This window comes from Scomber japonicus, chromosome 15 (genome assembly GCF_027409825.1).
Source record: "Scomber japonicus isolate fScoJap1 chromosome 15, fScoJap1.pri, whole genome shotgun sequence".
Classification (NCBI taxonomy): Eukaryota; Metazoa; Chordata; class Actinopteri; order Scombriformes; family Scombridae; genus Scomber; species Scomber japonicus.
Genome location: NC_070592.1, coordinates 14312096 through 14327672, shown reverse-complemented (window position 1 = coordinate 14327672; position 15577 = coordinate 14312096). Strand labels below are relative to the sequence as shown.

The 15577-nt window shown below is 39.1% G+C and overlaps 1 protein-coding gene across 1 annotated transcript in view; it reads left to right on the top strand.

Annotated features, from left to right (window-relative positions):
* The window catches only part of LOC128373891 (CUB and sushi domain-containing protein 3-like), a 276110-nt gene that overhangs the window by 209864 nt on the left and 50669 nt on the right, over window positions 1-15577 (top strand). Inside the window, exons 25-37 of the mRNA XM_053334086.1 lie at window positions 751-877; window positions 1362-1564; window positions 2041-2232; window positions 2507-2645; window positions 3461-3648; window positions 4682-4800; window positions 5726-5801; window positions 5947-6063; window positions 10470-10583; window positions 10700-10795; window positions 11292-11495; window positions 12631-12755; window positions 13775-13871. Coding sequence (XP_053190061.1) covers window positions 751-877; window positions 1362-1564; window positions 2041-2232; window positions 2507-2645; window positions 3461-3648; window positions 4682-4800; window positions 5726-5801; window positions 5947-6063; window positions 10470-10583; window positions 10700-10795; window positions 11292-11495; window positions 12631-12755; window positions 13775-13871 — 1797 coding nt within the window. The remainder of the gene's footprint in view (window positions 1-750; window positions 878-1361; window positions 1565-2040; window positions 2233-2506; window positions 2646-3460; window positions 3649-4681; window positions 4801-5725; window positions 5802-5946; window positions 6064-10469; window positions 10584-10699; window positions 10796-11291; window positions 11496-12630; window positions 12756-13774; window positions 13872-15577) is intronic.

The window sequence follows — 15577 nt, the reverse complement described above, 5'->3', positions numbered from 1 at the left end:
TATTCCCTGACTTTATATTTTAGCAGTGACATACTATGACCTCAGCTAACCTCCAGTCTTAATATTATATTTCTTATTATTATTACCCGTAGTGTTTTGTTCTTTACCCCCTTTGATTCTCTCCTTTTTCTATCTCGTTTGCCTCTTCTCTTCTCTCTCACCCCATTCCAACTCTTAATATTGCTCCTGCTCAAGATAATATATTCTGGCGAGGGAGGAAGGGAGGGGAGCCTAAGGGAGGAGGAGCATGGGGAGGGAGGGGAAGCAGAGAGGGGATAGAGATTGGGAAAATATATAACCGAGAGAGACAAAGAGAGAGGGGGGGATTATTTTCTGTTATATAATGTGTGGTGATTTCTTTAGGGAGGAATGCGGAATCAGCACTTTGTCTCCTCTCTTCTGTGAGAAAGAGTGGGATAGACAGAGATAAACACAGGAAGCGAGTTGGCTTCTTTCTTAATCCATTTGTCTCTGTAGTGATCGTTTTATCACTTTTCAGTGGCTACTGAAGTGCACTTGGTGAATCTGATTCCCTTGATAAACAGTTGCCTCAAATCAATAGATGGCTGATTTGTCATACATCCAGTAACACTTAAATACACATGTAAACATTATTTGATTGTATTTTTAATGTTCTGACAATTGTCACAGATAACTACAGGGACATTTTTGTGAGTTTTTATGGGGTACATCAAGTATTAATAGTATCTAATGTTTCTCATCTTTGCATGTGTGTGTGTGTGTGTGTAGCTGAATGCGGTGGTCGTTTTAAAGGTGAGTCTTCTGGGAGGATTCTCTCCCCTGGATACCCATTTCCCTATGACAATAACCTACGGTGCACCTGGACCATTGAGGTGGACTCAGGAAACATTGTGAGGTAATGTGGACATCAAAACCAAACTCCAAACCATTCCAATATTTTAAAGAGCATGATTTATTGCAGTGCATGTTTTAAAATGTTTGCAGCAATGTGGAAATGAAAAATAGTTTCCTCTGATTTGAAGTTTAAATAGCTATTTTGAAAGTGTGATGATGTCCAGGTGTAAACATCTCAAATTGGATTATGATTATACCTGCTGAGTTACAATAATGGATGTATCTCTTTCATTTAATAAGCATATTGTAAGCAGTAAAATGTTTTATACAATTATACAAAATTGAATTTAGCGTATGGTTTGGCAGTTTTATTATTCATATTAAACCGCCACTAAAAGGTATCAATATCCAAAAAGTGCCATCAAAATAATAATAGCTGTTCATTGTGGGTCTTTCATTGTTGATACTCCTCTGTTTTAACCTTCTAAAAGGTTGGATTGAAATGTATTTTTAATTCAATACATTTCTTTGTTTTTGAATTACAGTCTTCAGTTCTTGGCTTTTGATACTGAAGCCAGCCACGACATGCTAAAGGTTTGGGATGGACCGCCTGAGAATGAAATGTCATTGTCAGAGCTCAGTGGTTCTCTGCTACCCGAAGGAATCCACTCTACACTGAACACTGTCACTGTTCAATTTGAGACTGATTTTTACATCAGCAAATCAGGATTCGCTATTCAGTTCTCTAGTAAGTAATACCTACAAATATAAACATTAACACAAGGACAGGAGTTAGAATATTCACCTGCTACTGTTGTATTTATGATCGTTGTTATGCAGTTTGCTGAGTTTTACATGTGTCTTTTGTGTGTGTTTATATGCATCAAAGATTAGACCAAATGAGCTTCCAAGAGGATGAATAAGAATGGATAATTGCTAATGGATCCACATCTGAATTTCAGCGTTTCTAATATATAAGATTGAATAACAATTGGTATAAATATCCTAATTTCACTTGCCAGAAATTATCTTAGCAGATATTTCATAATAGAATAGTAAACAGTGACTTGAATTAGTAATATTTTTAAATAGGGTTGTGCACTGGGTTAATGCATTAGCTTAATAGCAATGGATAACCGTTGTGACACAGATTTTTTCTCTTTTTTCTCTCTCTTTCTCCTCCATTTCCCTGCGTTCTCACTGCCCCCTTTTCTATATGTCCAGGCTCAGTAGCTACAGCCTGCAGGGACCCAGGGGTACCGATGAACGGCAGTCGTAGTGGAGATGGCCGTGAGCCGGGGGATTCGGTGTCCTTTCAGTGTGACCCAGGGTACGAGCTCCAGGGGGACGACAAAATCACCTGTATACAAGTGGATAACAGATACTACTGGCAGCCCAGCCCGCCTGTCTGCCTAGGTGAAAAGTCCAGCTTCCTTATATTTATAGGGACATTCAATAGATGTACTGCATACACAACTGGATATGTTTAGGTCTCAGTACCTTACTCAAGGACACTCCTGTGTGTGACTTGTAGGAGAGCTGTGGAAAAAGATGTTTAGAGGTCTGATCTTGCTACTATATGCATAAAAAAACATTTAAATCCTCTGACTTATAATCACTAAATAAAATTAAGTAAATGATGTAAGACTTTATTAGAATGAATGTATATTTACCTGTGTTCCCACCATAGCTCCTTGTGGAGGAAACCTGACAGGCTCCAATGGATTTATACTGTCGCCTAACTACCCACATCCCTACCCCCATTCCAAGGACTGTGACTGGCTTATTGCTGTCAACTCTGACTTTGTCCTGTCACTGGCCTTCATCAGGTAACCTGCCATTTGTTTTGAAACCTTTATTTATGCAGGGTTTTTCTTTATTGAACTCCTGTTACAGTACAATGAAATGTGTAATAACAATAGACAAAGGCCCTGTCCTAACTGACGTTGCAACATTTGAAGGTATACTGTAACTGATATCACTCCATTTTGGCCTTTTAGAGTTAAAGTTCAGAGATATGCCATCAGTAATGAATGTCTTTACCAAATCACATGTCAATCTTTTCAGTCTGGACAAATTATTGGATCAACAGACATTGTCATTGATGTCACCAGAAAAATCCCCCAAAATTGATAATTAGTGGACCAACTGACAATAAGCTTTAGAATTAGCAAAACATGAGTTGGTGTCCTGGTATCTTTCAGACTGCTTCAGCTGCAGTGGCCATGGAAAGAAAATAATTACTGCATGATATGATTAAGAGCTTGTAAATGCTAGTCCTCTTTTTCTTTGTCTTGTAAGAAACGCATAAATCAAACATTCAAAAACTGGCTACTTTTTTTACTGTATGGGAGTTTAAAAACCATTTGGGACCACAACACTTTTTTCTAAAAATGGAAATCATGACTTTTATCATTCAGTGCTCTGAAAATGCCCTGAAAATCTTCTAAGCGCTCATCACTCTCAGGGACTTTCTGCACATGCTTTCTATTATTAAAGAAGAAAAACAAAAACAACTCTGTAAAACACCAAGGTCCTGGTGGACACTCAGTACTAAAATTTTAAATTGTCTGTGTACCCCTGTTGCCGTCATTTTCTCCCCTACCCCTTGTTTCTGTCTGCCTTTTTCTTCATCTATCTCTAGTTTCAACATTGAGCCAAACTATGACTTCCTGTATATCTACGATGGTCCAGATAGCAACAGTCCTCTGATTGGTAGCTTCCAGGACAGCAAACTTCCAGAGCGGATAGAGAGCAGTTCAAATACCATGCATTTAGCATTCCGCAGCGATGGGTCTGTTTCTTATACTGGCTTTCACCTGGAATACAAAGGTAAAATATTCTGCTCAAAGAAAAACACAAAAAACACAGATTTTCCATTTGCAAAGATAATTAAGTCTTTACAGCTCAGGGACTTCTTATCAGATCAGACAAGTTCCAGTACAGTATGACCATTAAAAACATTCACAATATAAATCCTGATTAGTCATTTTTCTACATTCACTATTTAATGGTTTAGATCTTGAACCAGATGTCACCTGGAAATAGACTCAACACATGTATGTCTTGTTTGATGAAAAGTAGACACAGATCCCAACTGAGAGTATTTGTAGCCACTTTGCAAACGTCAGTTGTTGAAACATGATTTTAATATACGCTGCTTGGTGTAATTACACCAGGGGCTGTTTTCTGTTTTATCCTTTTTTCATAGCCAACTTGGGAAATTACTCTTCAATTTTTCACAGTTAACATGATAGAAAGTTTCAGATGTCTCCTGTGACGACAGTATGTCCCCAAAATTAGTTTTGAAATATTGAACTTTCACATTTTTACGAAAAATAAATTTAAGAAAACTACTGTACTATCCCTAAACGTTCAATCTACATGTACAAGACACTAGTGGCTTATGGTTAGCCTTCCACACTGATGTCAGCATGCATTATGCTGAAAAATAATGATTGCTCACACCAAATACCCTGTTGAATTGGTGTCTGTCGAAGTAGTATGTCAGAGGGATGAGTTTGATTCATTTGCACAAAAGAATCAACACTCACTTCATGTAGACTCAGAAATTAAGTCTAAAGTTGATATAGGATGGCCGGTAATATTTTGGGAGGGGGGCCAAAGCCATAATTTACAAGGTTCATTTAGCATACAAAAGCCAGGGGAAGTTATCGTTCTTGCTTCATCTTTGGCAAAAAGAAGCTAAGTCAAACAGACTGTTAAAAAGGCCCACGAAATGCCTGCCTCATTTGATTATGGCTAGGGACTTAGTTATTAATAATTTGCCATATTATTCATGTGTGCCTGTCGCTTTTTCTTTGCCTCATGCCCCCACTCACACAATCTCTTTCTCTTTGTCTAGCCAAACTGAGGGAATCATGTTTCGACCCAGGTGTGGTTCTGAATGGGACCAGGTTGGGATCCGATTATAAGCTTGGCTCTACGGTCACCTTCTACTGTGACGCTGGATATGTTTTGCAGGTACACAAATTGGATTGCTGGTTAGTTTTTTGGATGGGTGGTTGGATAGGTTGGTAGTTTGTTGGTTGGTTGTCAGATGGCGGGTTGTTTGGTCGGTTGGTTGGTTGGTGGTTGATTGGAGGAGTGGTTAGATGGATGGATGGATGGCTTATTTGTTCATTGGCTGGTTGGTTTGTTGGTTGGTTGCCTGGATAGATGTTTAGATGGGCGGCTCGTTGGTTGATTTTTCATGTTAATTTTGTTAATGAAAACTATGAATAAAAATGTTCATCAATTACATGAGATGAGATGCCACCAACATCATTTAACACTAACTGTTACTATATCAACATGCAAAAGACTAAAGTGTAGCTTAAAAAAATAAAAACTTAACCTAAGTCTCTCTTTATTTTTGTTGACAAAAAAGAAGACATAACACTTGTGAGTTGTAGCAGAGTAGCATCAGGAAATGTTAGTGTTGGCAGGTCTGACAGTATTCTTTAGAATTTTTTAGCTTAAATAGTTTTAATTCTCTCGTTCAGAACAGAAAGGTGTGTTTGTCTTGTACTTTGGGTCCCAGAATTTGTTTTCAAAATGTTTTATTGTCTGTACTCGTTGTTTTCTGATAGTTTTAAAGAGGGCATTGGGCACCGGTTATTCTATAGTGTTCAGAATAAATATGCAAGTCAGAACTGTTCCATTTCTGGATGTAACTGTTTTTCATCGAATAATGATAAGATGTCCAGACTTTTATTCAACTAAGACTTGACCTAAAAACACAGGATGACTAAACATGATAAACACTAACACGGACATGTTGATTGGTTGGTTGGTTGGTTGGTTGGATGGATGGATGGTTGGATTGTTGGTTGGTTGGTTGGTTGGTTGGATGACTCTTTGGTTGGATTGTTGCTTTGTTGGCTACAGTATTTCTTTTTTTCTGCAGGGCTATTCTACTCTAACCTGCAGCATGGGAGATGACGGCAGACCTGGATGGAACAGGGCATTGCCTAGTTGTCAAGGTAACACACACTGAAGCAGACACACACTGGAAGAAAGAATCCATGCTTGTTTATTTTAAGATTAACAATCTGTTATTATCTCTATACGTGTGACTTCACTTCCTGTCCTTGTGTGTTTGCACACGTGTGTATGTTCTGTCTTCAGCTCCCTGTGGAAGTCGCTCTACAGGATCAGAGGGGACTGTTTTATCTCCAAACTTCCCCAGAAATTACACCTCTGGACACACATGTGTCTACTCTATATCTGTACCTAGAGAATTTGGTAAGTTCATTCACATACACAGTATAACAAACACGTTGCATTACCGTTGCATTCAAAAGGATTTTCTATGACAGAATACCCTTACCCTTTACCCCCTGATTTAAGAGAATTATATATACCTGCATGTGAAAGTAGACGTTATTAAGTTAATTTATTCCTTGTTCTTAAAAAGATTTTAAATGCAAGTGCAAGGCGCTCTGAAGTGTAGGTGAAGAGACAACAGTCAAGAATGAAACCTGTGATCACATTTTTTCTTTGACATGTTTTGTTTGACATACTCTTATTGTTCTTTTATGCAGCGAAACAAAGTGACATTAAAACTTGTCTGATTTATAATGGGGATACCCTGGAGGCCCCCGAAGGACCCCTTTGGTGTTTTTAAACCTTAGTGAGAATCAGTGGAATTATTATACATGATTAAAAGACAGTCGCTGGTCATTTATTTGATTCCAGGTCAGCGTTTCATCTTTGAAGTGAAATTTGAAGATTAGGCAGGTTTTTTTTGTTTTTTTTTATCTTGCCACATTTGATTGGTGGTTCTTAAGCCAGACATAATTGATGCAGTGTGAATGTATAAATATTGTAGAGGATTCTTCTCATTTAGTGAGGCTCTAATGGGAACTTGGGGTCATTTTGAGGACATGTGAACCTCTTCTGGTTATGGCAGGTAACAGGAAGGATGCTATCAGAAATAGTGAGTAAGAAATCACTGGTCATTGGTATTGCTCGGAACATTGTCTGGAACTGTTCATGTTAGTAACGTACCAATTCTATTTATATTAAATGTCTCTCACACACTGCAGAAGACAGAGTTAAATGTACAGCTTGTTAGTATACCTTGAGTTAAGATGGCTTTGTGGTATAAAGTATCCATTTTTAAGATGTGCACATTTTCATTAATATGTATAATATGCCATCTTAATATCACATGTTAAATTATAGGTTGACTGAGCATGACTCATTGGGTCTGACTTGAGCTTTTACAAATAATCAGTAATTGGTGGATATAATGTTCAATTATGCCCTGTGGTGTTATGAATAAATAGCAGCTATCCCTAAGGCTGTTGATGGTTACTGTCTTATTACATTTGTGTAGCAGCTTTTGGAGTGTCATCCTCATGTAGACATTTTGACTGAGAGGAGCTAACATTTGGTTGGCCTACATATTGTATGAAGCACACAGAGCTTCCCTGAATCTCCCACACAGAGCAGGAGACAGATATTGTTTTGTCAAACAAAGCTTTAGCTTTGCAGCATGCCCAGAATTTTTTTTTTTTTAAACAACTGTCATTCTCATGAAAAATGTTTGTAATTTGTAACCTTATAGTAATTGAAGGTTGTTCACTTTAAAAACTGCTTGAAATCCTGCTTGAACTACTGGTACAGGACTGGTTATTAAGTGGTTGATGAATGTTTCTGCAATCATACAAATTGCTTCTTCAGTTATAACACCAGGTGGGGAAAACTCTTGGCATTTTTCTCCATGGAGATGCCATACCGCCTGTTGCATGAGGACGTGGTTAAGGACACCCACTCAGGCAGCCCATCAGGAGGCATGGCAGCTCCACAGGGAACGATGCCCAGGTTTCTCCATCCGATGCCAAGAGCTGTAGAAGCCTTTCAAATGAATAGTGAAACATTTTCAATCATTTGATAACACGTCCAGTGGATTGATTATAACTTTACTGGACATGTTGCAACCTGAGTGACTGAACAGCTCAACAGGGTGTATGTGACTGCAGTACAGAGGGATATCTCAATCCCCAATAAGTTGTGGGGTTAACTCAGTGTGGGATAACACTGCTGTGATCACTTGTGTGTGCATGTGTGTGCCCTTGTTTGTGTATCTTTGTGTGTTGATATGTATATCTCAGTGTGAGAGAAATCCACTTTAAAACCTCAGCTGTGCATAAGCTATTCCCTGTGTGTGTTGATGCTTAATGAATGTGTGTGAACGATGTTGTATGAATGTCATTCGGCTTGAAATCTGGGCTGTTTTGAATGGCTTCAACTGTAAGCCCATCCCCCTGCTCTGCAGCATGTCGATACCGTAACGAGGAATGAGGGAAAGCTTAATCACCCTGATTTCCTTAGAATCTGTACTCAGCTGGAGCTTTTACCTATTTTTGCTGACAGGCAGAATTTTGTCATTCTTTTATGTCCACACAACAACCTACGCCTATACACATCCTCATGTACAGTTATGAAAGGGTAGTAAGACATAAATAGAAGAGTTTGTATGCGTCTACCCTACAGAATTAAACTCTCTTGATGATTTGTTTGATCGTCAGATTCCCTTTCAATCCACAGGAACAATTCAGTGCCAATGTGAAAGTCATCCATGCTCCTTGTCATCATTTTAACATGAAAATTAGATTTTACATAAAAGCAGAGTCAAAGCCAGAGCCATGTTTTAGCTAAATGCGGATCGTGTTTTAAAGAACTCCCACAGAGAGAAACAGCCTTGTACAAAGTGACCAGTGACCTTCTTATAGCCGAATATCCTTGGCTATGTTCAGATTTAATCCTTTACACCTCAGCCTTTGGGGCCTAAGAGAGAGGCAGAGAGGGAGGAAGAGATGGAGAGGTGATATTTGTGTGTGCATGTGTGTGTGTATTTTCCAAGTACTGCAGATTTGCAAGTACTACAGCTACAGATTTACATCTTAAGGTGACTTATGATTGGTTTAAAGTCACAATGATCATGAGAGAGAGAAAATTATGCTGGTTTGGGCAAATACGGGGCCTCAAGCCTCCAGATGGTCCTCTAATGCTACCTGCCTATAACTACACTATAAAATTCATGGTTCAGCAGCAGAATCTCCAGCTATTAAGGGATTGCTGGGTGTAGGAACCAATATCATGTTAAAGAAAGTTGAGAGTTTTACTGTAGATTACAGCGTGTTTTATATTGGTTTTGGTTGTGTCATGACATTATTGCCTTTTATTGCATAGATGTCAAATTTACCACAGCACCTGAAGTAGGCGCTGCTCATGCATACTGCGTTAGGCGCTGCACATGCACATGGGTTTTGTTCTGAAGGGGTACAGGGAAAAAAGGTTTTTTGACTGTTCCTGGCTACTGCAGCAGTGTTTTCAACAACTTGTCAAACAACTATAGCATATAATTAATTGCCCAGAGGCCTGTACTACGAAGCTGGATTTTCTCTTATCGAGGTAACTTCAGGGTTAACCCTCCGTCCTACGACGCTGGTTCACTTCTTACCGGGGTAAATCACCATGGTAACTTATGCTGAACGGCTAACCTGCTCCACAGCAGGTTATGTCCTGACCAATCAGTTCTCTTAAAAAATGACCTGGACATTCTTAAAAGATCCTGTCAACATTGGTGCGCGGATCGTGAACTTAGGAGAGAAAGAGTTTTTAGGGATAGATCCAAATTTTTAATTGACCAAAATATATAAAAAACAATCCTTGATGCACATGAGGGATATCATTCTGTATATTATACAGTTGTTTGGCATCCTGAGATCAAAATGTCAGGGAGCATAATAACTGTATTTATTAATTGTAATTGTAAAAAATCAGAGTGCTGTCCGTTTATATTGTCCGATAAATTAATATTGTATAATCTCACGAATTTACGCATTAACAGAGTCAGCTATTTTCTGCCAGCATTCCTTCCTGGCTTTTGCTGCAGCAACAGTGTTGCTTTTGTCCTGGATGATGTGTTTGAATTCTTCATATTTATGAAGAGTAATTGTCTGCTCCTCCATGGTAAAGTAGGCATCTCTGCAGAGTTTCTGCATGTTTGCGATTGGTCAGACGCTGCAAACACCTCCCCTTTATGTGAGCGCGCAGTGATCCCGATTGGAAAACCCTGGGTTCACTGACCGAGTTGATAACCAGCTTCGTAGTACAGGCCTCTGGTCTCACATTCCTCCCTGTTGGGAAACACAGGATTGATTTTAAGCCAACATAAGCCATCCTTCAGGGTCTGTGGGCTAGCTATACTTGTGACATAGGTTTGATAGGTCAAAAAGTGTGCCATTTACTCTTCCTGCTTGAAATGCAGTAGAGGAGACAGAAAACTATGTTGCCATATGGTATATTTTGATAAAAGTAAGAAGGGTTCAGTGAACACTAACATTTCCCACTAGCTGACACTGACTCACCATAGATAGAGGGGTGGGTTAGACTAGAGCACAATGAAGACAAGGTGATGTTTTGCCTATTAAATGTCGTGATGTGTAATTTTGTGCCAATAGTTGACTTCAAGTAGAAGTGGACACTGCAGCTTATTAAAATTTATATGAGGTATTACAGGTTAATTGTATCATTTGAGGGTCAGGTGTAGACAGTGGCAGAGAATAATAATGTGCCACCACTCAAGTGAGGTTAACTTCTCTCTTTATCTAACTTTTCTGCTCTTTTTTTGTCTGCAGTCCTCTTTGGTCAGTTTGTGTTGTTCCAGACCTCTCTAAATGATGTGGTAGAGATCTATGATGGGCCCACACAACAAAATACACTACTGTCATCTCTCTCTGGGTCCCACTCTGGTAAGGATGCTAAGATGGATGGATATATGAGCAAAGGGATGGATAACCCAAATGAGTTTTAACTTTATCTCTGTATTTTACCTCCTCACTCTCTCTCTCTCTCTTTTTGTTTCTAGGTGAGTCCCTCCCTCTGAGTTCGGGTAACCAGATCACCATCAAGTTTACTACAGTTGGACCAGAAACTGCTAAGGGCTTCCACTTTGTCTACCAAGGTCAGCCAATTAAACGTAGCCAAAAGGCAATGTCAATGAAATAGTAATTTATGGTTTAAAAGACTACTTGTATTATTCATAGCAGTAGGAGTAGTAGTAGTAAAATATTTCAGCAAAATCTGCATATCAGGAATCAACAAAAACAGCAATCTTCAAACTAATAAAGCAGATTTACAGTAGCCTTTGGGGTTTAGCTGCCTTACTTCATGGTAAAATGTTCATACAAATTTCCTCTCAATAGCAGAGACTAGATATTTTATGTAAAACTAGTTAGTGCATCAAAAAAAAACTTGTTAATGGGTTAGTAAGGATATTTTATAGTGCTGGATCTTTTATACACACTACCTGACACTGGTTACTGTCCTCTTCTGCTTAGGACGGTAACCAGTGTCAGCAGATTATTGGTTTAACTGTGGTAGTGTGTATAAAAGATCCATCACTATAAAATATCCACTGGTGTCTTTTAATACTTGTATCATGTTATTTCATCTACCAGCTGTACCTCGGACTAGCTCCACCCAGTGTAGTTCGGTCCCTGAGCCACGCTTTGGGAGACGTCTTGGCAATGACTTTGCAGTTGGCTCCTTGGTGCAGTTTGAGTGCAATCCTGGTTATGTCCTGCATGGCTCCACTGCTATACGCTGTGAGAGTGTACCGGACAACCTGGCACAGTGGAATGACACCCTGCCAACTTGTATAGGTATGTATGGCAGGGCTCTAGACTAACTTCTTTCACTGGTTGCACTGGTGCGCCTTACTTTTTTTCTTAGGTGCACCAGCACAAAAGTTAGGTGCACCCAAATATTCAACCGTATCGCATTCAACACCGCAGTTTTACAGGTTCATGTTTTTTAAATAGCTGTCCATTTAGGCAATATAGACTTGTAAATGATTAACTAACAATCTGGTTAACATAAAGTTCTTTATTTGAACAATTCCACAAGAAAGGTAACTTCACTGAAAAGTGTTGGTGCTTAAACTGCTTCACTGAACTGAAATTTAAACTTAAAACAGATAAATGAAAGATAAAGAAAATCTAAATTACTATTACTTTACTATTACAGGGAAACTGGTCAAGCCACTCTTTGAAATGTATAGACTTTCCTCCTTTTAATGTCGACAGGCTGTGGCTTGGAGTCGATCGTATGTGGCTCATTATCTGATGCCGTCTCCTGACTAGGGCTTGACATAACCTGGGAGGTTGATGGCTCCGTGTCAGAGCATTCATTATGATTTTCGGATGGATCAGGCCTTAACTTCAACCTCAATCGTTCTTTTCATCTTGTCATCCGCGGCTATCCACTCTAGATCCACTCTCTCTGTCTGACTGCAGCACACGCATTACACACAGGAATATCTGGACCACGGCCAATCAGAGGGGACCGCCCTTCACTATCTCTGATTGGTTTAGACCACGATATGAGCCTAATGTGTGTCTGTTGTTGAAGGTTGAACCACAGGGAGATTGTTTTCTGTTAAACAGCTGGTCGAACTGGTGCGACCTCAGATTTTTTTTAGTCGCACCATTGAGACATGTTTTCCTGCTCAGGATGGAGTAACATCATGAAAAGCATTATAATATTAATGTATTAATGGATTCTCCACTTCAACAAACAAAACAAATCACAAACAAATCAACACATCTCAAACACAGATAGCATACTAGATGTGACCTTCCTATGGTAGAGATGTAGACATGTCAAATACAGTAGGCCTCAGACTTTTCCATGCCCCCCTCTGCAATGGAGAGAGTTGATTCAACCCACCTTCTCTATCCTAACTTGCTGCTTTCTATACTCTCCTGCTCTATGTGTCTACTCTCCCTTCTCTCTCAGTTCCCTGTGGGGGTGTGCTGACCTCTCGTCGTGGAACCATCCTGTCACCTGGTTATCCAGAGCCTTATGACAACAACCAGAACTGTGTGTGGAAGGTCTCGGTCCCAGAAGGAGCTGGAATACAGGTAGCACTCATCGCACGCTGCTTCCTGGCTGACCTATGTATCATTGGCTTAAAAGCTGAGCAGGCAGGATGTCAGGGAAGATAAGATATTATTAGAAGGATGAATGGATGGATGGTTTGTGAAAGAGGGACCATCCAGAGATAACTAGATAGGATCAAATTGTGAGAGATAATGCCTGATTGCGTGAAGCTAAAGCGCTCTCACGGACAAATGCAAAGACAAAGATGCTCTGGCACAAAATGGAGTCTGTTAGAAATAGTTGACAAACAATTCAGAACATTTAGTTTTTCATCAATTAAATGATTGTTTTTGGTAATGCAGAGCCCTACCTCAAATGTTCAGCTGTTTGACAGTTTCATTGAAAGTTGTGTCAGTTAAGAAAGCATGTATTTTACAACCTTCATGACTTTGTTCACAGAATAAGCTCATTTGTCTTATCTTTTTACCAAATTACAATCTAGTTGCTTACATTCTAGATCAGGGGTGTCAAACATGCGGCCCGTGGGCCAGATACGGCCTGCCGAGGGGTGCGATCCAGCCCACTTGCCATCCAGTGCCCTTTTCCTTCCTTCCATCTGTCCTTCCTACCTTCCTTTTTTCCTTTCTTCGTTCCCTCGTTCCTTTCTTCCTTCTGTCCTTCCTTCCATCTGTCCTTCGTTCTTTTCTTCCTTCTGTCCTTCCTTCCATTCTTCCTTCTGTCCTTCCTTCCATCTGCCCTTCCTTCCTTTCTTCCTTTCTCCCTTCCTTCCTTCTGTCTGTCTGTCCTTCACCATCTCTCTTTCTTACCTTTCTTCCCTCCTTCCCTTTGACTGTCTTTCCTTCCTTCCCTTCTTATTTCCTTATTTCCTTCCTTCCTTCCCTCCATCTTTTTAATGATCCGGCCCACATGAGATCAAATTGGTCTGTATGTGGCCCTTGAATGAAAATGAGTTTGACACCTCTGTTCTAGACAACAAAACAATAGCTAAGTAAAACATGTTTCACTTTCTTACTTACCATCTTACTGTCTGTCTCTCCAGATACAAGTTGTGAGTTTTGCCACTGAACATAACTGGGACTCTCTGGATTTCTATGATGGTGCTGACAACCACGCACCAAGGCTGGGTAGCTACTCAGGTAAATTTGTCAGAATTTTACATTATTATACTATTTTGCAGTTATTTATGTGAATGTTATTCTTGCCAAAGTATAACCAGACAAAAGCAACTGTTTTAAGTACACTAAAAACACTATCCTCAATTTTATGGCACACAGATTTCAATCATACAGTAAAATAAAGAATTAAATTGCAATGATGTTAGTATTTAAATTTTTTCTTTCAAAAATTAGAACTAAATTGTAGATATGATCAAAATATACCATTAATTTCCCACTGAAAAACGGTTTGCAAATTCATTCAACCTTGTGTGTGTATTATTTTCATGAAAGCTAGAATTACAGTCACTTATTCTACTGCCCAATTTTAATAGCAGCAGTTAAATTTGAAGTAACTTGTCTGACTAAGTGGAATTCAACAGCAGAACAACATTCAACATTTCTTCATTAAAACAGGCCTGTTGTAGCTGCACAGGTTAGCAGTGGTGAAATCATTTTAAAGCCAGAGACAATTATTCATACTCTCTGTAACTAAATAAAGAAGACACACTGTTGTAACCTGATCACAGCAAATATATCTTGACAGCTAAATGCAATAAAGTTTGAAAAGCACTTCATGTTGTCATGATGTTTTGAGACCTACAAGATGCTGGCCATGTGGCTTCCTGCTAAGACTGCATTTAGAGCTGCACCGGACCCACCCTGCATCTCACAGCAGGGGCTGAGGAACAAACCCACTGACACCTGCTTTTTTATCTGTGATTCCTCAAAAGACATATGAGAGGTGTTTGTGGTAGAGCTTATCAATCCTCTTGCAGTCTAATTCGATACTAGGAATAGATATTTCCTAAACAACCTATAATTCCAAAATAATGTAATCTGTTGATGATTCTCTTGGTTCATCAATTATTTGTTTGAACTATAAAATATCAGAAAAATTAGTGAAAAATGACAACATTCTAGACTATGTGGTGGCATCATTAAATGAGAATAAGGATTAGGATTAGGATTTGGGTTTGCCCAACAGTGTAAAACCTGAACATATTCAATTTACTATCATGTAAGACTAGGAAATGCATCAAATTCAAAGTCAAGACAAAATTAAAAATGCCTTTTTAATCTTTTTATATCACATCCTTCATCATAGTGTGTACCTATTTAACAATACATGTGCTTACATATGAATCAATAATACCATGACATCCACACATAGCCTAGCCCCAGCCCAGCTATCTATAACAGCTGTGTCAGTGATGTGTCCTGTGTGGCAGCAACAACTTTTTAATTCACACAACAGCTCTGTCCATTTTTCTATTAAAATCGTTCTTAAAACCTCTAATCCAGACACATTTTGGTCGATGAAAACACTCTGATCATATTTACTAAAATGTTGTTGATGTGTGTATTTATGTTTTTCTTCCAAGATTCTCACATCCTGAAGAATTTTAAAAAACTCCACACTACATTTATCTTCTCATCTTATCCTGCAGAAAGAGATTAAATCAAAATTGAGCAGAGAACCAAAAAGAAAAGGTGTTAATGTACCATTAATGTGACCTGTCTGGATGGCAGCGCTGACTTTGGATTCATTCACTCGTGTAATTCAAGGAGCGGTCCAAAAGGGGGAGTCAGCATCCTCTGGGGTCTCTAATACTGCTTTTAGGGGAGTCATCTGGTTGTCTGCAGGTTGTGTTAAATAATCAATGGAACGGCTTGGCATCTTTATG